The following is a 25,893-nucleotide window of genomic DNA, read 5'->3' as shown; positions in this document are numbered from 1 at the left end:
CAGCTTCTAGAGTCCACCTGCATTCTTTGCTTGCAGCCCCTCCCTCCATCTTCAAGGCACATCACTCCAACCTGTGCTTCAATCAGCAAATCTCCTTCTCTGATTCTTGCCCTCCTGCCTCGCTCTTTCCTTTGATTACGTTGGGCCCACCCAGGTCATCTAAAATAATCTCAGAGTCCTTAATCACATTTGCAATGTCCCTTTTGCCATGTAAGATAACATATTCATAGGTTCTGGGGATTAGGATGTCACTTTCTTTGGGATGTTGTTATCCTGCCTGTTACCCCTTCCCAGACACCTTTCAGCTATTTTTTGTCTCCCTATTGGAAAAATTTTAAATACAAATGTACTATTATTTTAACTATTGTTAGTAAGAAGTGAAATTTAAAAATTAGAGAACAGAACTTACCAGTTTCCAATGAAACGAGGGTCATTCTGGTCAAGGTGAACAGGATTTCTGGGATCAACATAAAAACCAATAAGAAGTCCACCTAATAAATATCCCACTGCAGGGCCAAGTGCTCCCATGACATACATGATGGCTGAGAAGACAGAAGGGGAAATGTGAAATACAGAGACGTTTCATTACATGTTAGGAGTTCTCTCATTTCACTGCCATACCATAGACACGTCACAGTTCAATCCAGTTAACTTTCAAAAAAGGGGACCTTCGGAGATTTGTGTCCATGTTTACATCTTGGTTTTGAAGCTTGCCCTTTATTTACCCATTGTCCTCTTAGAGCAGCAGAATCATTGGGAGAGCTTTTTTGGTGGCTTTTGTTTTGTTTGTTTGTTTGTTTTTTGAGACAGTCTCGCTCTGTCGCCCAGGCTGGAGTGCAGTGGAGCAATCTCAGCTCACTGCAAGCTCCGCCTCCCGGGTTCACGCCATTCTCCTTCCCCAGCTTCCTCAGCCTCCCGAGTAACTGGGACTACAGGCGCCCGCAACCACACCTGGCCAGTTTTTTGTAGTTTTAGAGACGGGGTTTCACCCTGTTAGCCAGGATGGTCTCAATCTCCTGACCTCGTGATCCACCCACCTCGGCCTCCCAAAGTGCTGGGATTACAGGCATGAGCCACGGCACCCAACCCTGTTTTTTAATATAGGTGTTTGGGCCCCACTCCAGAACCACTAAATTTTAATTTCTAGAAGTAGAGACCCAGGCTAGTTAACGAGGCAGTCACTGAATAACCAAGAGAAGATTTTTTTTTATGTCTAAGATAAAGAAAAAAAAAGAAAAAAGTAGGTGTCACTCATCATAGCTAGAAGATTCTAGCAGGATGAGGGAATTCAAGGCCAGATTTTGCTATGAGGCTGAATTCAGCTGAATTGACAAAACTGCTTAAGTGTCCTCAAATTGCTAATATTTTTTCAAACCACCACTTTAGAATTAAATAAGATGTTACAATGCATTCGGTTTACTGTTAATTGAAGAATCTTATTCAAATATGAATAAATCTGCCTAAATGGCATGGGTCAAAAGTTCCAAATGGAAAGCACCAACCACAGATGAACCAGAAAATAATTTTTTAAAGCACATGCCCAAGGGAGTGGGGAAAGTATGTCTCACTGTCAGTGGATCAAAAAGGTTGTCACTGTATCCAAAAAACTTGCCATCAAAATGGGCATATAGGCCAGGCACGGTGGCTCACGCCTGTAATCCCAGAACTTTGGGAGGCTGAGACAGGTGGATCACTTGAGGTCAGGAGTTTGAGACCAGCCTGGCCAACATGGTGAAATCCCATTTCTACTAAAAATACAAAAATCAGCCGGCCATGGTGATGTGCACCTGTAATCCCAGCTACACGGGAGGCCGAGGTGGGAAAATCACTTGAACTTAGTAGGCAGAGATTGTAGTGAGGCAAGATCACACCACTGCACTCCAGGCTGGGAAACTGAGCAAGACTCCAAAAGAAAAAAAAAAGGATGTATAGCAAACAACAACAAATTCATTAGCATATTTAATTATTTATTTTTCAATTTTCACTTTTATAATTTAAAATTATAAAATAAGTAATATTTTGTCAATTTTAAAATTTTAAGATAGGGTATGTAATTCCTTGAGAATCATAGAAAAATCTAGCCACATTCCAAACCTAATTTTTTCCTATTTGAACTCAGTTATCTAGTGACAAATCAATAAATACCTTTTTTTTTTTTTTGAGACGGATTCTTTGTCGCCCAGGCTGGAGTGCGGTGGCATGATCTTGGCTCACTGCAACCTCTGCCGCCCCGGTTCAAGCGATTATCCTGCCTCAGCCTCCCCAGTAGCTGGGATTACAGGCGCCTGCCATCGTGCTGGGCTAATTTTTGTACTTTTAATAGAGACAGGGTTTCACCATGTTGGCCAGGCTGGTCGCGAACTCCTGACCTCGTGATCCACCCACCTCAGCCTCTCAAAGTGCTGGGATTACAGATGTGAGTCACCACACCCAGCCAATAAACACTTTTAAGGCACTGTTGCGTACAAGGCCTGGTAACGAACTCAGACATTAAGTGTTCCTCATTTCCAATGTCGTCATACATTGTTAACCACTGAGTAAATAAGGAAGCTTTACCATAACCTTTAAAGTTACCAGAAAGCAAACTGGAATAATTAGAATGGCTTCACCTTACTTTATCATTCACACCTACATACACTTTGAATGATTTTTGTACCTCCTGTTACTTTTAACCACAAACAGCAAGACAGTAATTTAACAACTGCTCTCACTCTTCACACTATTTCAAAAGAGAAAGCACAGTGTTTATTTTATAGAATCATCTGCTCATAACAATAAGACATTAAGTTCTTTGACTCTCCATCTGTGATTGGAAATGGAGAATGGAGGCAGAGCCACAAGTAATTGGTACTCTTTTGGAAGTATACTTCTCATCAATAAAATTAGAATTTTGATAAAGATCTTGTTAATCTCTTTGTTTATAGCCTAGACTGTAACTCAAGAATAGAAAGTTACAGGTATTCCCATATGCATATGAAGATAACACTTATGTTTACACCTCCAGGCAAACCGGCATCATTTACAACTTAAAACTGTAATGAGGCCAAAATGTGACATGAATCATTCTCCCAAAATAGTTCTTCTGGCATGAAAGAGGCTATCTTACAAACACAGACAGGGAAAAGGGTATTTTCGCCATACTGTTTTTGCCAGGGGCACCTGAGGATAACATCTTGGAGTGGCAAGAGGAATTGTGCAGGATGTGTATTGGCCAGACACACAATTATCCAGTGAGAGGAAAATTCACTAAATAGCATTCACCAAAAAAAAACCCTAACTACTCTCTAAAATATAGATAAAGCTTTTTAAAATTTGTCAGTGTAACCAGAAACATTTATTTCTATTATATAGCAAGCAAGTCCAATGGAATCATTCCCATATATATCTGTGTGCCTGTGTGTATATATGTATGTATATGTGTGCCTGTGTATGTATATGAATGTATATGTGTGCCTGTGTGTATTTAGATACATATACACACGCACACACACAGGCACACATACGCATATACACCTACATATGTGTGTATATGTGTATATATTACTGTATATTGCAATTATATATGTATACATATGAATATATAACTGTATATTACAGTTATATAAGAATGTGTGTATATGTATATTACTCTGTGTGTGTATTATATATATATATACACACACAGAGGCACATATACATATATAATTCTTGACCTGGTCCCATTTAGTAAATAAGTCATTCTCTGGGAAGAAGTATTTCTGGCTCAAAGAAGCCTTTCTGGTTACTGCACTAACATTAGTGGATTAACCAATGGTTCTCAGTCAGAGCTTACAAGAGAAGCAAATTGTTGAAGCCAACCCGTACCACTCAACTCCCCCAGTCAAAAACTCCCAGTCATTCCTACTGACTGAAGGTAAAGGTCTAAACTGCCCCACCTGGAGTTCAAGTGCCGGACAAACTGGCCTCCTGCCACCATTCTATCTTAACACTGTAAGATCTCAAGCCTGTACTCCAGGCTCCATGATCAGCACAGGCCTAGGAGGAACCAGGTCCCTTCCTTTGCTGACCTCACCATACCCTGCCTGGGCCTTTCCAACTCTCTGGATCCTACCCATTCTTCAAGGTCCAATCAAGTCCACCCCGACTGTCCTCCTCTGAGTGGCCTTTCTCCTCAGAATCCCTGTAGACTCTTTTTTGTCTATTCTAGCAGCCTTCACACTCCATCATGCATCTCTAGAAGTAAACGGTTTTAAGCATTTATCTCGAATGGAAGTGTTTTCTGTGTGATGTGTAGGTACTATCAGTCTCTCTCTCACAGCTCACTTCGAATGCATCAGTAAATCCTGTTGGTTCTCCCATCAAATTATATCCAGCATCCAGCCCCTTCTCCTCACCTCCATAGCTAATACTCTGGTCCAGGCTCATCTGGAAAATTACCCTAGGCCTTCCAGCTGGTCTCCTGGCTTCTGCCCTTACTTCCCTACAATGTATTTCAACACAGCAGCCTTAATATCCTCTAGAAACATGAGCCAGATCATGTCACTTCTTGGCTCACATCCTCCAGTGCCTTCCCATCCCACTCGCAGCCCGAAACCCACGTGTAGCTACAGGGACCTGCCGACACATTTGCAGCCTCTCCTTTACCTCCCCACTTCGCCTCTCATCACTCCCTGTTCCCTAGGCTCCAGTCATACTGGTCTCTTCATTCTTTAATCTTCCAGGCACGTCTCCCTGCCTTAGGGTCTTAGCAGTTGCTCTGTGTGCACGTGTGTGTGTGTGTGTGTGTGTGTGTGTGTGTGTGTGTGTGTGTGTGTGTTGAACGCTCTTTCCTGCCACATGGCCACATGGTTCCTTCACTCCCTCCCTCCAGGTAGTTACTCAAACAGTTCCTTCTCACTGACTCCTGACATGGCCACCTTATTTAAAAATTAAAGACTCTTTCCCCAATTCTTACCACCCCTTTTCCCACTTTATTTTTCTCCTTAGTATGTATCGCCACCTAACACTACATATTTCCTTTGTCCATCTTTCTTATCATCTGTCTTCTCCAACTGGAACATAAGCTCCTCAAGAGATGCTTATCAGTGGTGCTCACTGCTGTGTCCCCAGTGCCCTGCACGTGGAGGAGGCACACAGCCCTCTGCACTCACACGCTCGTTACTCTCACTGCTCCCATGCAGCCAGTGAACACTCTACTGTCATGAATAGTAGTAGATGTCATGATGAAGCTCTTCCTCAGTGTACACCAGCTCCTGACATCTTAGCTAAGAACAGCAGCTATCAACCCATATTTCATGCGGTGAAGTTGATAAATTCATGTTTTTTGACCGTGTCCCACCAGATCTGATTACACCGTCATTGGTTTTCTCTTTTGATGAAGAACTTGGAAGTTTGGGCTATTCAATGAACCAATAACATAAATACAAATAGAAGCTCCAATCTGTCCTTCCTGCACCCCACTGGATTATCTTACAGGCAACGGAGTGCCCACTCCCCTCTGAGAGCACGCTAAATCATTCCATTCATTTGAGATTAAATGTGCCCTACTTTTTATCTCTATTTATCCTGTCAAATAGTCATCTCTTATCTTTTCAAGAAGCTCTGCATCCTTGACAGCAGGAATCACATCCTGCCTAGTACTACATAGTGGGTAAAGCACAGACTCCAAAATCATGTGTTCAAATCTCAGCTCCAATTCTCTACAATCTTAGGACATTGAGCAAGTTGCTTAAGCTCTCTGAGCCCATTTCCTCATCTCTAAAGCTGAGATGCTAGAAGTATTGACTCACAGGGTTATCATAGGCATGAAAGGAGCTAATACGTGTAAAGCATGTGGATACAGGTATATAATAGCCTGGCACACAGGCTATATAAGAATAAGCTGTTTTAGGCCGGGCACGGTGACTCATGCCTGTAATCCCAGCACTTTGGGAGGCCAAGGTAGGTAGATCATGAGGTCAGGAGTTGGAGACCAGCCTGACCAACACGGCGAAACCCCATCTCCACCAAAAATACAAATACTAGCCAGGCATGGTGGCACACACCTGTAGTCCCAGCTGAAGTGGGAGGATCACCTGAGTCTGGGAGGTCAAGGCTGTATTAGTCATGATCATTCCACTGCACTTCAGCCTGTGCAATGGAGTAAGACCTTGCCTCTTTGGACATGGGAGGCATTCAATATAATTTTTTTGTGGACTGATTACATACCATGATCAAAAGAATGACCATGCCCCTTATTTCTTATCCTATGTCTCTGGTTCCACCTTTGTCTGGATGTACCTCCTCCCAACCTTGGCAAGATGTACAGGTTACACATCAAAGGAATGCCTGTTATTTCATTATTTGCTCATAGTCACAGACTTAGACTTATATAGATTTAGACTGTATTGGTCATCTCAGGCTGCCATGATAAAATACCACACACTGGGTGGCTTAAGAAACTGACATTGATTTCCTCAGTTTAAGAGGGTGGAGTCTAAGATCAAGGTGCCATCAGCACTGCCTTCTGAGGAGGCCTCTCTTCCTGGCTTGTGGATGACTACCTTCTTGCTGCATCCTCCTCTCCCTACACAAGCAGGGAGAGAGCATTCTGACGTCTCTTCCTCTTCTTATAAGGACTTTATAGATTTGGGACCAGGCACATGACCTCATCTCACCTTAACAACCTCCCTATAGGCTCCCTCTCCACATACAATCATACTGGAGGTCAAGGCTTCGACATATGAATCCTTGGGGGACACAATTCCATCCCTAGCAGATACCAACCCACCTGCAGCCATATCATTGCTCTTTCCCTTCTCTTGCTATCACTTCACTGCTCATCTAACATGTCTGTCCTCACCTTGACCACAGCCTGCCTCCCTCGGCCTCGGACATGATTTCTCTCCTGACTGTGCTTCCACCTCGTTCACTCAGTCAGCAAACTGGCATCTTGTGGTACCATCCCTTCAGGCTTGACCGAGTCCCCAGGGTCTGCTGGTCCCATGGTCATTCTTTCTCCAGAACATCCTATGTACACTTGACCTAGAGCTAGCTCAGTGACCCACATGGGCTACACTCCCCATCCTTGAAAGCCCAGTGCTTCATTGAGGCCTCGCCTGACCCACACAGGCCACAGGAATGTCTGTCCTAGGGGCTCACATCAAGTATTATCTGCACTAGCCACTGTATTATGTTGTTGTATTATCACTACACACCCATTCACCACTTTTTCTCATCTTTCCAGCTAGGTTAGACAGAATTTGAGGGCAGGCAACATGAATCACACTTTTCTAAATCTGCCCCAAAATCTAAAATACTGAACTATTGACACAGGAAGCACTGAAGTGAACATCCTCAGATTAGATCAGACCCCCGCACCCACACCTGTGCTGTGTCAAAAGTTACTCTCTCTGAGCCCTAATAAGATGATGCATGTAACATGCTTAATATAATAAACATTGAAGAAATACTAAGTTGGATTTTTATGTTGAATAATTACCTATTAGTTCTCTAATAAATATTATTAAATATTAATTTTGTGTAGATCACATACATACATTATTTAATACACGACATACTTAACACCTTTAGGTTATCTTAATAAGTTATCTCTTCTGGAGTCACTATTTTTGATTCAGGAACTGGTTTTTGTGACAGGCTGGGGAGATGGGAGTTGGGAAAGAGAACATCCAGCCTCTCTTTCCTTGCAGAAGGACCAGTGCAAGGTATCTTTCTGGAGTTGAACACGTGCGTGTCTATGCCTGTTTCTATAATTATTTTAAATTAAACTTTAGGGTTTTTCCTAATGATTAATAAATATAAGATGGATTCATCTAGGGAGAACTCTCAAGAGCACAAAAAATTATTTTAAAAAATCAGCATAATCTCTACTACCCAAATAATACCATATTAACAATAGCAATAAATATTTTGTACTATTCATATGTTCATCTACTGTATAAACTTTTTAAATAGTTAGAATTACACAGTAATTATTGTTCTATAGTTGTTTTTTCGTGTAACTATCTCAAGCTTTTTCTGTATCAGTAAGTATTCTTCTATAACATCTGCTGTGTCTAAATGGTGCCTCATGATGTGGTTATCTGCTACGTCATAGAATAATCCCCTATGGATGCCAGCTTTATGCTGTTACAAATATCTAGCTGAGATTATTGCTCTGAAGATTGTATGACCTATTTGGAGCTTTATTATGTATATGCTGCAAAGAACCAGATCCTGGCCGGGCACGGTATCTCACACCTGTAATCCCAACACTTCGGGAGGCTGAAGTGGGAGGATCACTTGAGCCCACGAGTTCAAGACTAGCCTGGGCAACAGAGTGAGACTCCGTCTTTATTATTTTATAATTAATTAATTAGTTAGTTAAATTTTTTTTAATGAAGCAGATCCCAACGTAAAGATTGCGACCCCCACCCACATATACACACCCCACCCCTGCCGCAAATCATTCCCAGCTCAGCTGTGTACTTTCGTGGAGTTAAGAAGCCACAGCTTATGATGGGAAGGGCTTCTGATATGTTCAGACCCTTCCAAAAAGGCCGCCTTCCATAAGGGGAAGCCAGCTCCCCAGCTCACCCTGGCCTCGGACATCACAGCTGCCCCAGCCGAGAGGCGGCTCTCGAGAAGCCTGGCCCTGCCACAGCTTCCTAGCTGCCTCCTCGCTGCCTGCCCCCCACAGTGTTTCCTGTACTGATCTGCCCCAAGCTCCTGGACCTTACCAGAACTTGTATTCAATTTTCTTCTTAAATGACTCTTCCCCTTATTCTATGATCACTTCTGCTTTTGACATTAAAGCACATTAACTGCTATTTTTAATCCCATTTACCATCACATTTTTAACTTTCTCCTGCAGATTTAACCTTTATTATACTCTAATCTCTCTTTCACTTTTAGCTTTTGATCTTACATTTTTATTTTATTTTATTTTATTTTATTTTATTTTATTTATTTTATTTCAGATGGAGTTGTCACCCAGGCTGGAGTGCAGTGGTGCAACCTTGGCTCACTGCGACTTCCGCCTCCCAGGTTCAACTGATTCGCCTGCCTCAGCTTCCTGAGTAGCTGGGATTACGGGCTTCCGCCACTATGCCCGGCTAATTTTGCATTTTTACTAGAGATGGGATTTCACCATGTTGGCCAGGCTGGTCTTGAACTTCTGACCTCAAGTGATCTGCCCACCTCACCCTCCCAAAGTGCTGGGATTACAGGTGTGAACCACCACACCCCACCTGATCTTACATCATTTTAAATGCATTTTATCTTTTAAAACATTTTCATGGGGTGTTATATTTTAAAAATTAACTTTCATGTTTTTCTTTTGAATGTGTTCTTACTATTTCTCATACTTTTAAGTTTGCCTACTTTTTTAGTGCTGTTCGTATGAGGCTAAATTTATTTGTAGCAATTATCTTGATTTTGAACTTTAAACCTTTGTTATATTCCTTAATTTTACCTTATTTTTAGTGCTGAATGGTTTTTCTTTCCTTTTTAGTCTTCTTACATTATCTTGTTTAAGAGTGTTTATCTTACTCTTCTCTTACGCGGTGCTTATTTTGTGATCAGTTTTGGTGATCGCTCATGAGAAGCTGGGCGCAGCATCACACCTCTTCTGGGCATATCTCGCCCAGAGGTCTCTGTCGCTGTTGCCCCAGCTGCCCCTCGGGCTTGTCCAGTGGGTGAAGGATGGTAGCCTGAGAGGCTTAGAGTTCATTCTCTCCAGGACTCGAGCTCACTCGGCACATGGCATGTTGGATTAGCTGGAACCTATGCTTGCTCTCTCACATTATCCAGTAATGAGAAATGTGAGTTCTAATCCAAGTTCTCTGATGAATAACTGCTGACACTAAGATGAGCCAGAGGGCTCTTTATTCAGCTCCAGCCTGGCCCTGGGGAGGGTCCTATGGGTTGACCTTCCCAATGGCTGCTCCAGAGATGGGGAGAAATTGCACCCTGCAACATTCTCTGGGAGCTACTTCACCACTTATCAAGGCTGCCGCCCCCATTCCTGGCAGAATTCAGAGATGCTTCTCCCTCTTCACCACAAAAACCCAACAAGGCTGCATCAGGGATTATCTCAAACAGGGTTGTTCCATGAAGTCAGCTGCAACCTCAGGGAACAACTCTCTGAACTCTAAAATCTGTATTAAATAATTCAACCTGCCTGGAAACCTATGCCCCTGAATCACAAGAAATGATTCTGGCATATAATCCCAGCACTTTGGGAGGTCAAGGCAGGAGGATCACTTGAGTTCAGGAGTTGAAGACCACCCTGGGCAACGCAGTGAGTCTTCGTCTCTACAAAAAGTTTAAAAATTAGCCAGGTGTGGTGGCACATGTCTCTAGTCCCAGCTATTTAGGAGGCTGAAGTGGAAGGATCCCTCCAGCCTGTGGGGTGATGGGGGTTGAGGCTACAGTGAGCTATAATTGCACCACTGCACTTCAGCCTGGGTGACAGAGAAAGAGAAAAGAAAAGAAAAGGAAAGGAAAGGAAAGAAAAGAGAAAAAGGAGGGAGGGAGGAGAAAGGAAAGGAAAGAAAGGAAAGGAAAGAAAGGAAAGGAAAGAAAGGAAAGGAAAGGAAAGGAAAGGAAAGGAAAGGAAAGGAAAGGAAAGGAAAGGAAAGGAAAGGAAAGGAAAGGAAAGGAAAGGAAAGGAAAGGAAAGGAAAGGAAAGGAAAGGAAAAAGGAAGGAGAAGAAATGATTCTGGAGTTCCTAACAGTGGTCAGCCAGGCAGACATGGGCCTTCCTGGACCTGGGAAACTGAGGGACCCAGTCAAAACCAGCATCATGTAGGGCTGCATAGTCACCTACTTCCTGGCCTCATGCCCTAAAAGGTTAAATAAGGATTCACATTGCAAGTTCAGAGATCATCCACTCATCCATGCACTCTGTGATGCAAGGCACTGGGACAGGGAGGGGTCATTGCAAAGGTCAATCAAACTGATGCGTTTTCTTCCAGGAAGGAAACATGTAAAACTCACTATGATCCAAGGTTCAGTGAATAGGTGCAACAAGCACCAATAATATGCTGTGGACTGTGGGAAAGGAAGGATGCGTTGTAATTAGTTGGGAAGGGAGGACAGAGAAGGCTTCATTGACCCTGGACACTAAAGGCTGAGCAGCGCACGTGGGCAAAGGCACACAGATTTGAAAGTGCATGGTATATTCAGGGAATTGCAACTGACCACACTCAGGGAGAGGCAGAGAAGAGTGACCACCACCACCTGCACCCTAGTCCCATCTTGGGACCTCGATGCATACACAGTTATGTGCAGGTTGCCAGCCCCTCTTCTCTGAGAGCCCTAGAGGGTGATGGTAGCACAGAACTGACTTCCCCTACCAAGTAATGGCATTTGAAAATGGTTTTCTGTTGTTTCTCAGAAGACAAGAGAAGAACAAATCACGTCCACTGTGCTACTGAGAGCAGGCTCCAGCATCTAGAACGGGGAGTCTGGGCACTCGTCTTTGGCTCTCCTGAACACTTGTATCTTTCCTCCCATACCCTCTTCCCTCTCTGCTTTTGCACCAGTCATTGGGATTCAATTGAGAGTCCACAGTACCAGAGGCTGTCCAAGTCCTGTCTGTCCACCTCATTCCTGCTGTTCCCATCTCTTGGAAGTGGAAACAATTCCCCTTCTCATTCATTCTCTCTGTTTTGGGGCAGAATTCAGTGAAAGAACGACCACCCTCAACTGTGGTGGACATCTTTTCTTTCTGCCTATTGAATTCCTATAGTAAAAGCAATTCCATTTTCCTTTGGGGGCCACCCCTATTGCACACAGTTTTGATAGCCCGTCATTCATGGGGCCCCATCTTCCATGATTCATCAGAAGACAGGTGACCAACCCAGGCCACTCAGATGCCCTTCTTCCTGGAAGATCTTTCCCCAGATGCCCACGGCTCACTCACTCCCTTACTTCTTCCAGATCTCTGCCCAAATATTATCCCTTACAGAAGCCACCGTATTCCACACATCTACACCTGCCACCTGCTTCCATCCCACTGTCACCCACCCTGCTGTTTTCATTAAGATGTGTATGACTGCACTACATACTTTTATACATTTGTTCATTATCTGCCTCTCCCGCTGGAATGTCAGCTCATTGAGAACAAGGACTGTTTTTCCTCACTGATGCATTATCAGTGCCTAAGCAGTGCTGATTGTAAGCACTAATAAGCCTTTATTGAACGGAGAAGGGATGAAGACATGGACTTTGAATCTTGGGTGAAATAACAGAAGCAGCTGCAGTTTCGTCCTTACAGTAGAGCCTTGAAGAGTCATCCATAGGCTCCTGGTGCTAGACCCTCAGCGCTGCCCTGTCACAGCAAGCATCTATACCTCCCTCAATCCCACCCCAATAGAGTCCTTGATTTACAGAGTTGGTTCCTATGCTTTACAGTCACAGATCCCTGACTCATGCCTTCTCCAGGCCCTCCACAGGCCACCACCATCTCCAAGTGGGTTTGCTGGGTTCTCAGAGTCTCCTTATAACTGAACTGGATTTACTGTTCCCTTTGACCAATTTGAACTTGGTCTCTAAATTATCACCCTCTGATTCCAAGTCACACCCCACCCCCAGCTCACTGCTGATTGCCCATGGCTCCCCCATATTCCCTCTGGTGTGTAACCCACTTTCTCAGCTGCCACACACGGCAGTGAACCCTGCTGAGAACTGTGCCCACAGCGGTTTAAGGTTACAAGCTTAATATAGGTCCAGTTTCAGGGTCTGGGACTGCACCCAGGATGGTGCCACAGAAAAACATTTTATGCACATGCCTAAGTCCTCAAATGACTATTAACCCTGGTGTGGGGCATAATGATAGGAGGCCACCCTCTTGCATGCGTTTGGTGACACAGCACTGCAGATAACAAAAGGACATGAAGAATAATCCACACGCATCACCACGATACCGCAACAGTGATACCAACTCTCTTTCAACTTGCATATTCCCCGAAAAATAGCCAAAGTACTTTAAAGCACCAGAGCACTGTATTTAAAGAAAATTATTCCAACTCATTCCTTTCACTCACAAGCACAGGCAGATAAGAGGCCTTTGATCTCAGTTATTTTGAGCAGCAATTTTTTTATTTTAAGTGATTCCGTTATTTTGACACAGGCCTGACAGCAAAAGAACAGCTGCCATGGCAGTCAGGGAATAGTCTATCACTTTGCTGAAACATCCAGAGAGCACCTCAGGTCACAAATGAGAGGGGAGGAGGGTTTCAGTAGATTTGGAGAGCTTTCTCCTCGCTGCCATAGAGAGAAATCGTTGGTTGAAATTCACTAACTTCCTTTAGAAATATTTTCAAAGTAATTTGAAAATTATTAAGAGAATAATGTGTTCCCTAAAAGGGAACACACAAATGTATAAGAAGCAGCCAGTTACGCTTAATTAGCATCTGAGGTATGGAAGGGGAACAGGTTTAATGTGCTGTGGCTTTAAAACATCAGATTGGCACATGTATCCATATGTAACAAACCTGCGCGTTGTGCACATGTACTCTAGAACTTAAAGTATAATAATAAAAAAAATCAGATTGCCACCTGTGAGTGACCACTGTCTATACACTTCATCAGATCCTCAAGAAGGAGCACAGGGTGTTATCAGGAAGGCATGAAAAATATCAGGCCAAATTTATTTAAGTATATTTTGGAGCAAAACCATTTTCATAAAAAGTTAAGAATGAATCCCCTTAGAACACAAACAGAAAATGGATGGGACTTATCAAAACATAAATGAACTCATGAAAAACATTAACCTCATGAGTTATCAAAGAAATAGAAGCTGCAGCTGGACACAGTGGCTCATGCTTATAATCCTAGCACTTTGGGAGGCCACGGTGGGAAGATCACTTGAGCTCAGGAGTTGGACACCAACCTGGGCAACATAGTGAGATTTAGTTCTCTACAAAAAAAATTAAAAATTAGCCAGGTGTGGTGGTGCATGCCTGTAGTCCCAGCTACTTGGGAGGTTGAGGCAGGAAGATGGCTCCAGCCCAGCAGACTAGGCTGCAGTTTGCCATGATTGTGCCACTGCAATCCAGCCTGGGTGACCAAGATCCCATCTCAAAAAAAGAAAAAGAAAAAAAGTTGCAAACAATGAGACACAATTCTAATTTAATAAACTCACAAAGACTGAAATAACACTCAGTGCAGAAACAAAATCAGTGAGTTAGTTTTTCTTATCCACTGCTGGTACAAAGTTACATGATCAAGCTTTTGGACAGCAATTCCCATATATATATATATATATATATATCATAGTAACATTTATCAATATATTATGTATACAATAGAAACAACATTAATAATAAAGTGATTGTTAACTAAATTTTGAGACACAATGTGGCTATTAATTTTAATGTTTATGAAGAGTTTTTATAGCTTGAAGAAATATTTATTTTTAAATTTAAGTGAAAATGAAGGATACAAAATTTTTTTAATAATGTGGTCATGATTATATAAACCTTCAAAAAAGACTTGGCTGGGTGCTCAGACCTGTCATCTCAGTACTTTGCTAGGCCAAGGCTGGCGGATTGCTTGAGCTCAGTTCAGGACCAGCCTGGGCATCATAGCAAGAACCCATCTCTACAAAAAATACAAAAATTAGCTGAGCGTGATGACATGCACCTGTAGTCCCAGCTACTTGGGAGGCTGAAGTGAGAGTATCACTTCAGTCCAGGGGTTTGAGGCTGCAGTGAGCCGTGATGATGCCACTGCACTCCAGCCTGAACGACAGAGTGAGACCCTGTCTCAAAAAAAGAAACAAACCACAGAAAAAACAAACATCTAGCAGGAAACAATTGTAGAAAATATTTCTGAACAGGCACTTTACCAAAAAAGATACATAAATGGAAAATAAGCACATGAAAGAGATTCAGCATCATTAGTCATCAGAAAAGTGCAAATTAAAACCACAATGAAATACCACTAAACACCTATTTGAATGGTTAAAATTAAAAAGACAGACCATACCAAGTGTTCTTGAGGATGTGATGCAAACTAGAATGTCATACCCTGCTGGTGGGAATGTAAAATTGGTACAACCACTTTGGAGAACATTTCAGTAGTGTCTTACGGAGTCGAACATATACATTATCACATGATTCAACCATTCCATGCCCAGGTATAATCACAAAAGAAATAAAAACATATGTCCATACAAATGTTCATAGAAGCCTTATTTGAAAAAGTGAAAAACTGGAAACATCCAAAACATCTATCTAGAGATGAAAGGATAACGAATTGTAGTATGGTCATACAATGGAATATTACTTAGCAATACAAAGAAATGAACTATAGATAGTTGCTGAAATGTGGAGAAATCTCAAAATAATTATGTTGAGTGAAAGAAAGCAGACATAAAAGAGTACACACTGGATGATTCAATTTATGAAATTCTAGGAAACTTTAGCTATCCCACAGTAATAAGAAACCAGAACAGTGTTACCCAGGGACTGAGGAGGCCAGGCAGAAGGAGAGATTTAAAACAGGCCCAAGAACGCTCTTGGCAATGTTGGATCTGGATCCATTTGCCATCTTGATTGTGGTGATGACTTCACTCAGGTGGGTGTATGGGTCTGTGTGTGTGTGTGTGTGGTCGTGGTGGTAGTAGTAGTCCCCACTTACTCTTAGTTTCACTTTTCGATATATTAGTTACCCACAGCCAACTGCCATCCAAAAATATTAAATGGAAAATTCCAGAAATCAACAATTCTGAAGTTTTAAATTGCACTCCGTTCTGAGTAGCCTGGTGAAATTTCACATTGTTTAGCTCTGTCCCCACCGGGGATGTGAATCCTCCCTTTGTCCCGCGTCCTGACGCTGTCTATACTACCCACACGTTAGTCATCAACATCGTCTGCTCTTGTCATCCAGTCATCGACGTGGTCATGACTGGATGCCAGAAGCAGACGGTCCTTCCTCTGAGTGTCGTTAGAAGGTCAACTGTCCACAACTGTCAACTGTGCCTACGTCATTTATCTCCCTTCATCTCATCACATAGACATTTTATTATCTCACATCACCACAAGAAGGGTGAGTAAAGTACAATAAGATATTTTGAGAGAGAGACCACATTCACATAAATTTTATTACAGTATGTTCTTGCAATTGTTCCATTTTATTATTTTTGTTGTTAATCTACTGTGACTAATTTGCAAATTAAACTTTGTTATAGGTATGTATACATAGAAAAAGACAGTATATATAGGGTTCAGATCTATATGAGGTTTTAGGCATGCATCGAGGGTTCGGGGGTATTCCCTGCAGACAATGAGGGACTATTGCATATTTATATATATATGTATGGGTGTGTGTGTGTGCATATATGTGTTAAACCATTTCAAATTGTATATTTAATTATGTACAATTTATTTTATGTCAATTTTATGTCAGGAACAAAAGGAAGGACCAGAGATCTAAAAGTGGATTCTGGAAGTGGTTGCACAGCTCTATATATTTACATCACTGAGTTGTATACTTAGAGTAGGTAAATATGGTCTGTAAAATATGCTTCCAAAGAGTCACAAAAAAAAACAAAATAGACTAGAAGGAAACGCATCCATGTGTTAAAAGTTGTTAGCTCAGGTTAGTGAAATTACAATGGGGGTTTTTTGGTGTTTTCCTTATAACTTTTCATATTTTCAGGTTTTTCTAATTGAATCCATATTAAAATAAGCAAAAAATTAAACATATCTTTGGGAATTAGTAGTACCTTTATAGTATTCAGCTACCAATGCTCCAGCCATCAAATGTACTATCTTTGTATATACTTAGGACAAATCAGTATTTTTTAACTTGAAGGAGGCCTTTACAGGTTAATGGACTTGTTTTATTTGTTCTTATGTCTATATCATTTCTTGCAGGGGCACCTCACACATCCTGAACATCAATAATCTCTGAGGAATGTATGTACAGGACAGTATTTGTAAAGCAACCCTCCCATTTTCTGTAAGATTGATCTGCCTAGTACTTCAGGATGACTTCTTATAGGCCAAACTATTATAACAAGTCAAGGGTTAACAAACTACCAGCAGATCTGGTAAATACAGTTTTATTAGAAAACAGCTATATGGATTCATTTATGTATTGTGTATGGCTACTTACACCAAAATGGCAGAGTTGAGCAACTGCAACAGACACGGTACAGCCCACAAAGCTTAAGATATTTACTATCTGACCCTTTATATAAAAAGTTTGCTGACCATTATAATAAACCATGGCAATCTTTTATTAAGCATTTACTGTGTTCCAAGTATCAGCAAAATGTTTGCATACATTTGTTTATTTTAATTTTCACCCATAAGGTAGTTATAATTATGTAAGCTATGACTCTAAACCACAGAAGTATGGGTAAATTTTTGTTTAGAGGCACATCTGAAAAAGCCATTTCTCTATAAAGTTTATAGTTTTAACATGTTAACTACATAGAATAAAATTATGCATAGAAATCAAAAGACTATTTGCATAAAAAGAAAATTTATTTGTAAAATCAATTTTTCCAAAGCAGGCAGTATCTCAAAGGTTCAACTTATAAAGGTGTAAACCCAAAGCAGTATTTTAATTGAACTATAATTCATGCTGAAGTGAAATAGAATCATAACTGTGATTTAATGACTACCATTCAGAAACTACACTGGGTGCTTCACATTACTTGTGCCATCAACACTATCATTCCTATGGAAAAAAACATACTGTCATTTTCAATTTACAGATGAGAAAGCTGAGTCCCTGAGAAGTTAAGGAGATAAGCAATTAGTAAGTGGTAGAGCCCAAATTAGAACTTGACTCTATCTGAACCCAAAGTCTGTCCTCTTTCCATTTAAGGGCACATTTCTCCAAAACACAAAAAAGTATTAAAATTTTAATTATAAGAAGCTTAATTAAACTAAAAAGCTTCTGCACAACAAAAGAAGTAGTCAACAGAGTGAACAGTCAACCTGCAGAATAGGAGAAAATATTTGCAAAATCATATATACAACAGGGGACTGATATCCAGAATTTATAAGGAACTCAACTCAACAACAACAAAAATAATTCTATTTAAAAGTGGGCAAAAGACATGAATAGATAATTTTCAACAGAAGGCATACAAATGGCCTACAGGCATGTGAAAAAAAATGCCCAACATCATTAATAATCAGAGAAATGCAATTTAAAACCAAAATAAGACATCATCTTACACCAGCCAGAATGACTATTATTAAAAAGACAAAAAATAACAGATGTTGGCAAGGATACAGAAAAAAGAGAACTCTTATACACTGTTGATGGGAATGTAAATTAGTATAGCCACTATGGGAAACAGTATGGAGATTACTCAAAGAACTAAAAATAAAACTAACATTTGATCTAGCAATCCCACTACTGGGGTATCTACCCAACTGAAAGGAGATCAATATATCAAAGGGATATTTGCCTTCACACGTTCATCATTGCACTATTCACAATAGCAAGGATACGGAATCAACCAAAGTGCTCATCAATGGAGAACTGGATAAAGAAAATGTGGTACATATACACAATGGAATACGATTCAGCCATAAAAAATAGCATTATATCTTCTGCAGCAACATGAATGGAACTGGAGTCCATTATCCTAAGTGGAACAAGCCAGACACAGAAAGACAAATAGCACATGTTCTCACTTATAAATGGGAGCTAAATAATGTGTACATATGGATGTAGATTGTGGAATAATAGACAATGGAGATTCGGAAGGGTAAGGGTGGGTGGTGTATGATGAGCAATTACTTAACGGGTACAATGCATGTTATTTGAGTGATGGATACCCTAAAAGCCCTAATTTCATCACTATGCCATTTATACATGGTATTACCCAATTACCCAAAACACTATAAAATTATGCCTGTACCCCATAAATTTATTCAAATAAAAAAGAAGCATACAGGACTCTGCTACTGAAAAAGAAAATCACATAAGAGCTGAAAATCTCAAAATATTTTTGGAGCTGTTAGTAGCAGGAGGCTTAAAAGCATTCTAAATGAAAAAGAAGCTCATTATTAGATTTTCTTTTCCAGTTTCATCACTAATTGGTTTCCATAAGGATGGCAGGGAAATGTACATTATCTGGAAAATACATGCCAAATATGTTGCATGCCATTTACTTCAGTAATTACGGTGAAGCTTCAGAATCGCATACCAGCTGTTAAGAGCAGCTTAAATTTATCTCCTGGGAAGGCTAAGTCACTGCCAGGAAGCACCTTCCAGGTAAACAGGCATCTGTGTGACACACTATGCTTTCCAAGCACTTGAAGAAACGAGATTTCCATTGGAAAGATCCAAGTTCAGGGCAACACCGAGGCACAACTGGAACGATGTCTTGTGCAAAGTCCCCACAGTCATTGGCATCACCATGGCCATCCATTGGATTTTATAGACATTTGAGTGATATAAATCCTTTAGGACACTTTTAATGCTACCCTGTTTTTTGCGTCAATCCACAGGAATTAGTCTAGGTACACTTTAAGTAAGGCTGCCTGCACTGGGGTTCCTCGTAAAGTTTTTTCTTAAATTCAGAGGCATATTAGTAGGCAAAGTCAACAGTCATTGACTGCTACTATAAGATAATATTGAGCATTTGTTGTCTGTAAGATACTGTGCTAAGGCCTTTATATGCATTTTCTTATTTAATCTTCACTTCAACCTTATGTAGTAGATACTATGATTATCCTAACTTTTTTTTTTTTTTTTTGGAGACAGAGTTTCTCTTTTGTTGCCCAGGAGTGCAATGGCACAATCTTGGCTCACCACAACCTCCACCTCCCAGGTTCAAGCGATTCTCCTGCCTTAGCCTCCCAAGTAGCTGGGATTACAGGCATGTGCCACCACACCCAGCTAATTTTATATTTTTAGTAGAGATGGGGTTTCTCCATGCTGGTCAGGCTGGTCTTGAACTCCCGACCTCAGGCAATTTGCCTGCCTCAGCCTCCCACAGTGCTGGGATTACAGGCATGAGCCACTGCACTCAGTCTATTATCACAACTTAAAGCATTTTCCTTTATCACCACTTCATCAATGAAATAATAGAATAAATTCATCTGAATTAAGAATAGATAACATCAAACACGGGGGCCTGTCAGGGGGTGGGGCACGAGGGAAGGGAGAGCGTTAGGACAAATACCTAATGCATGCGGGACTTAAAAGCTAGATGATGGGTTGATGGGTGCAGCAAACCACCATGGCACATGTATACCTACGTAACAAACCTGCACATTCTGCACATGTATCCCAGAACTTAAAGTATAATAAATAAATAAATAAATAAACATCAAAAATTATATTAAAAGTTTGAAAAAAAATAGATAATCCAGCCTAGCACAGTGGCTCACATCTATAATCCCAAGACCTTGGGAGGTCAAGGTGGGAAGATTGCTGTAATCTCCGCTACCCAGGAGGCTGGGGAAAGAAGATTGCTTGGTCTTGCAGGAGTCCAAGACCAGCAATAAGGCAAGACCCCATCTCTTCAGAATTAAAAAATTAGCCAGGTGTGGTGGCATGCACCTATGGTCCCAACTACTCAGGAGGCTGAGGTGGGAGGATATCTTGGGCCCAGGAGGTCAAGACTGCAGTGAGCCATGTTCTTGCCACTGAGCTCCAGCCTGGGAGACAGAGCAAGACCCTGTCTCAAAAAAAAACAAAAAACAAAATAGGTAATCCTTGTATTTTTGTTATCTAACAATAAGAAAGATAACTTGTAAATACAGTTTTACTTACTAAGTTAACATGCCTAAGCTTTTTGTATTTTTTCTATCACACAACACTTCAATTTATAGTAGTAGAAAAAAATTCTCATTTGGAAAGGTGGAGTAGTCTACAGTCTACTCTTATGAAAAAGACAAAAGTACCAAATGACCCATCTAATACCAGGCATTTTGTTTTAAAAAGTTTTTAAGTAATATTCAGTTCACTCAGGGCAATTATGACTCAACTCATATTCAAGAGGTTTGTAAGAGTACTGGCTTCAAAAAACAAAAAGAGTACTGGCTTCAGCATCAGATGTCTGTGTAGGTCTCTATCAGGGACTGGCTCTGTGATCCTAGACAAGTTACTTAATCCCACTGGATGTGCTTCCTCATCTATAAATAGTAGATCATAATTTATCTGCTTCCAAGAGTTACTGAGGGCAGTAAAAGAGACAATGTACATAAAGCCCTTCACACTAAATGCTCATCAATGTCAGCTATAACAATGATCATTATTGTTACTTCTATTATTATATATGACTTTATAGTTAAAATTATTATTCTGAGACCATACCAGACTTTAAAATGTCTTCAGATCAATGGGTACCAAAAAAATATAGAAAGAATGAATAAGACCTACTATTTGATAGCACAATAGGATGACTATAGTCAATAATAACTTAATTGTATATTTTAAAATAACTTTTAAAATGTAATTAGATTATTTGTAACTCAAAGGATAAATGCTTGAGGGGATACCCCATTCTCCATTGTGTGCTTATTTCATATTGCATGCCTGTAGCAAAACATCTCATGTACTCCATAAATATATACACCTACTCTGTAACCACAAAAATTTTTTTTAACAATTTTTTAAAAATAAAAATTTTAAATTTTAATTTTAATTTTTAAATTTTAAAAATTAAAAAAGGTATCTTCACAAAAGGATGATGATGATGTCAATTTTATGGTTAACTGTATTTTTTTTTGTTACCAAAGTCTTAGAAAATGGAATTTGCATATCTGGTTGTCAGATCATTGGAATTACCCAAAACACCCTATTCCCTAATCATTAATCAATCAGTAGTTATTTGGTAAGTCATACTTTTAAAATATCTTATGTTAAATATTATGACTGTAAAAGAGGGCCATGCCCCTTCCTAAAAAGAGTGTGAGACCTATATGGAGAATGAAATGATAATTGCAGCAGAGATACATCATTATACATTTGTGCAAGCCCATAAGAGGTACACCAAGAATGAATCCTAATGTAAATTATGTATCTTGGACGACAAGGATGTGGCAATGTAAGTTCATCACTTATAATGAATGTACCTCTCTGGTGGGACTCTCCATAATGGAGGAGGCTATGCATGTGTGAGGCAGGGAATACATGGGAAATCTTTGTACCTTTCTCTCGATGTTTCTGTGAACCGTAAAACTCTAAAAAAAATCTTTTTTAACCTAAAAAGCTACACCTAGATTCAAGTCTATTTTTTAGAAAGGCAAGACCAAGGTTTGGGAGAAAATATTTGCAAAGACTCATACCCAGAATACTTAAAGAGTTCTTACAATTCAATAATTAGAAGATTAAAACACTGATAGAGAAAGAGCAAAAATTTTGGACAGCTGTATTACCAAAGAAGGTATTAAGATGGAAAATATCCTATGCAAAAATATTTAACACCATTGATCATTGTGTAAGTGCTAATAAAAGCAATGAGATACTACTGTCACTAGAATGGCTAAAATTAGAAAGACTGACCATATCAAGTAGTAGCAAGGATGTGGAGCAACTAGAACTCTCATACATCACTGGTGGGAACGCAAAAAAGTACAGCCATGATGGAAAACAATTTGGTAGTTTCTTAGAAAGTTAAACATACAGGCCAGGCACGGTGGCTCACGCCTGTAATCCCAGCACTTTGGGAGGCTAAGGCGGGTGGATCATCTGAGATCAGGAGTTTGAGACCAGCCTAGCCAACATGGTGAAACCCCATCTCTACTAAAAATACAAAAATTAGACAGGCGTGATGGTGTGTGCCTGTAATCCCCGCTACCCAGGAGGCTGTGACAGGAGAATCGCTGGAACCTGGGAGGCAGAGGCTACAGTAGCCCAGACTGTGCCACTGCACTCCAGCCTGGGCGACAGAGCAAGACTCAGTCTCAGAAAGAACAAAGAGAAAAAAGAGAAGAAAGAAAAAGAGGATTGAAAGGAAAGGGAAAAAAGGAAAGAAGGAAAGGAAAGGAAGGAAAGAAAGGAAAGGAAAAGGAAAAGGAAAGGAAAGGAAAGGAAAGGAAAAGGAAGGAAGGAAAGGAAAGGAATAAGAAAATCAAAGCAGAAGGAAGAAAGAAGAGGAGAGAGAGGAGAGAGAAAGGAAAGAAAGAAAAAGAGAAAGAAAGAAAGACAGAGAGAGAGAGAGAAGAAATAGAAAAAAAGCAAAGACAATAAAAAGAAGAAAGAAAGAAAAAATACAAGACGCAAGACATAACGAAAGAAAGAAGAGAAAGAAAGAAAGAAAGAAAGAAAGAAAGAAAGAAAGAAAGAAAGAAAGAGGAAGAGAGAAAGAAAGAAAGAGGCATTTACCATATGACCCAGTAATTCTATTCTTAGATTACCCAAGATAAATTAAAATACATGTTCACACAACTAGTGCTACAGGGCATCTCAAATGGTTTTGGGGGCAAGAAGGGGGTGGAGATTGCATAATGGCACAAGCAGACATTTTGGGTGATGGAAACATTATCATGATAGTAGTGGTAAATATAGGACTATAGATATTTGTCAAAGCGACCAAATTCTATACTTAAATTTAGTAAATCTTATTTTATGTTAAAATTACATCTCAGTAAAATTGATGCAAAAAATATAATTATTGACATGTTATTCTATGATAAATGCCTAACAGAGGTTCCAATAACTATAAACTTCAGGAGACAGAAAAGGAAGAAGAGAATGAATACTTATAAAGTGCTTCCTGCGTGCTTTTTAAACACAATAGTAACTCCTACCAACAAGTTATCTGAAAGATAAGTTTAGTTACTTTGCACTTTGAAGAAGGTGTCTCATCTTTGAAATAGAAAGAAATGCACCCAATTCACAAAGCTAGTAAGCAGTAGATTCAAGCCCAAGTCTGTCCGACTTTGAAATCCAAATACTACTCTACACTCCATGGTTTCCCATGTAATTTAAATATAGCCACAAATGAAATCACACTTTAACCCAACAAATATCAAAAGCAAACCATCCAAAAGAAATCAAACCACCATTGCTGTTCTCCTAGCAGAAGGATATTAATATGTGCAACAGTCAAATAATACATAGGAAATCTCGACACCAAGTCCTAACGTTTTAAATTGAGAATTCTGAATAGTCATAGAAGCTATTATAATTTTCAGAGCAAAGTTATTATAGAGATGTTTGTATAAATACACTATGTGAAATTTTTAAATTTACTTACACATTTTATCAAATTCTCAAGGACATTTCTGGAGTAGCCTCATCACTTATAGAGCATTAATTCTGAGGCCTGACTACAGATGATATAGTTATTATGTAATATTTAATAGTTCAAAATGGGAAGTTAATATACTTCTAAAAATACCAAAGAAACTAGTATATAAAAATGTCAACTGTGATCACCAAAAATTGCTTCTAGTTGTATCTAATTATCTCATACTCTTTAAGAGCTCTGCATTTCATATCAGGGATGGCCTGAATAAGTAACATTATTTCATACGTGACAACTGTTTAGCTTATTGTCAATGATACAGATTTATCACGATCTTATAAACCTCATGATCCATCCAATCCCTCAATTTTTAACTACTTCCAGGAAGTTTCACCAATAGGCAAATATGCTGAGGGACAAAAAAACAAATACTAGGAGCATTTTAAAAATAATTATAAGCGTCCCTAGCAGGCTTCAGTGCTTAAGCTACAACAATTAATGTGATGTACCAAATTTTCACAAGTGCAATGCATCTTTGCAGCTCATCTAATGGAGTTTGGGTAATACTATTCATTAGTAAGAACCCTTAGAAACAATCATTTATTTTGTTCTCCCCAGGAAAGTGATCTTTTCATGATTTGGCAAATGTGGGTGCACACATACACACAACAACAACAACTTAATAGTTGTTTTTGTAGTAATCTACAAAATGGACAGCTAAAGTACATATTTGGTCATCTAGAATCCCTCAAAAAATTATCTTGCGTAGAACTGTGTAGATAATTGAGGAAAATGATGTATATGTCAAATATTTGGAGAAAGCTCTAAATTAATGAATACTTTGATTACTTAAACAGCCTAAAAGAAATTAAGTAAAAGCCTTGACAATTCAGTCTAAGAAAATAGAGAATAGTTAAGGATCCATTCCAAAATTTTGGAAGAAAGAGTGAAGATGCATTTAAATGTTAGTAGATTGAATTTGCAAAGCTGTCTGCATGGCAGAAGGCAACGGAACCCCTTTGTAACCTAGGGCTGAGCAGCTGCCTCCTGCCGACTTGTTCTCATCCATTCCCCACGAATGCAGCCAGAGTCCCACATCATCATCCACAGGATGAAATCGGAAGGAGCCTTACCTCATTTCAACTCGTGGCATCTAACACTAACACATCAACCTCTTCTTACAAAGAGTAACATTATTCTTTCCAACTTCTGATACATTTCTGACCAATCAAGATTCAGACCTGTACGTGCCCTAAATTGACATATCATTTTCCTTTTCCCCCACTGGAAATGCTTCAAATATATAACTTTCTCTTTATGCCACATGATCGTTGCAATTGAGTAGTATCCGGCCACTGACCCGAAAGAAGCAGTTAGTTTTGCAGACAGCCCTAGTTATCAGCATCCGCATGTGCTTATGCACCATGGCAATTAATCAAGGTTGCCCAGATTGGATGATAACATGACTTCAGGTCCACAATCCCTCAGCCTAAACCCTTAAAACTGGATGTGTCTTGGAATTAAGATTTTTTTCACATTTTACAAAAGTAAAATGGTGCCTGAGGCTGTATGTTATGTAACATCTCAATAAAGTCCGGAATGGCATTCCAAAATCAAGCACACTAATATTTCTGCAACAAACGAATGAGTATTCACACTAAGTATGATTTTGAAAATAGCCACAAATCAGGTCAGATTAGGCTTTGCCATCACGTGAGTTGTGAACTAACTATTGGATCTCAAAGCTTTTAGCT

General features: G+C 39.9%; 1 protein-coding gene across 2 annotated transcripts in view; it reads right to left on the bottom strand.

The window, feature by feature from the left end:
- SLCO5A1 (solute carrier organic anion transporter family member 5A1) overlaps positions 1 to 25,893 on the bottom strand; it is a 160,974-nt gene that overhangs the window by 93,496 nt on the left and 41,585 nt on the right. For both annotated transcript variants that reach the window (XM_010375049.2, XM_030938208.1), the window contains exon 3: positions 410 to 542. In XM_010375049.2, the coding sequence (XP_010373351.2) occupies positions 410 to 542 (133 nt within the window). The remainder of the gene's footprint in view (positions 1 to 409; positions 543 to 25,893) is intronic.

The sequence above is a fragment of the Rhinopithecus roxellana genome, chromosome 9 (genome assembly GCF_007565055.1).
Source record: "Rhinopithecus roxellana isolate Shanxi Qingling chromosome 9, ASM756505v1, whole genome shotgun sequence".
Classification (NCBI taxonomy): Eukaryota; Metazoa; Chordata; class Mammalia; order Primates; family Cercopithecidae; genus Rhinopithecus; species Rhinopithecus roxellana.
The sequence above is the reverse complement of the archived record's forward strand: the minus strand, read 5'-3'. Positions and strand labels throughout refer to the sequence as shown.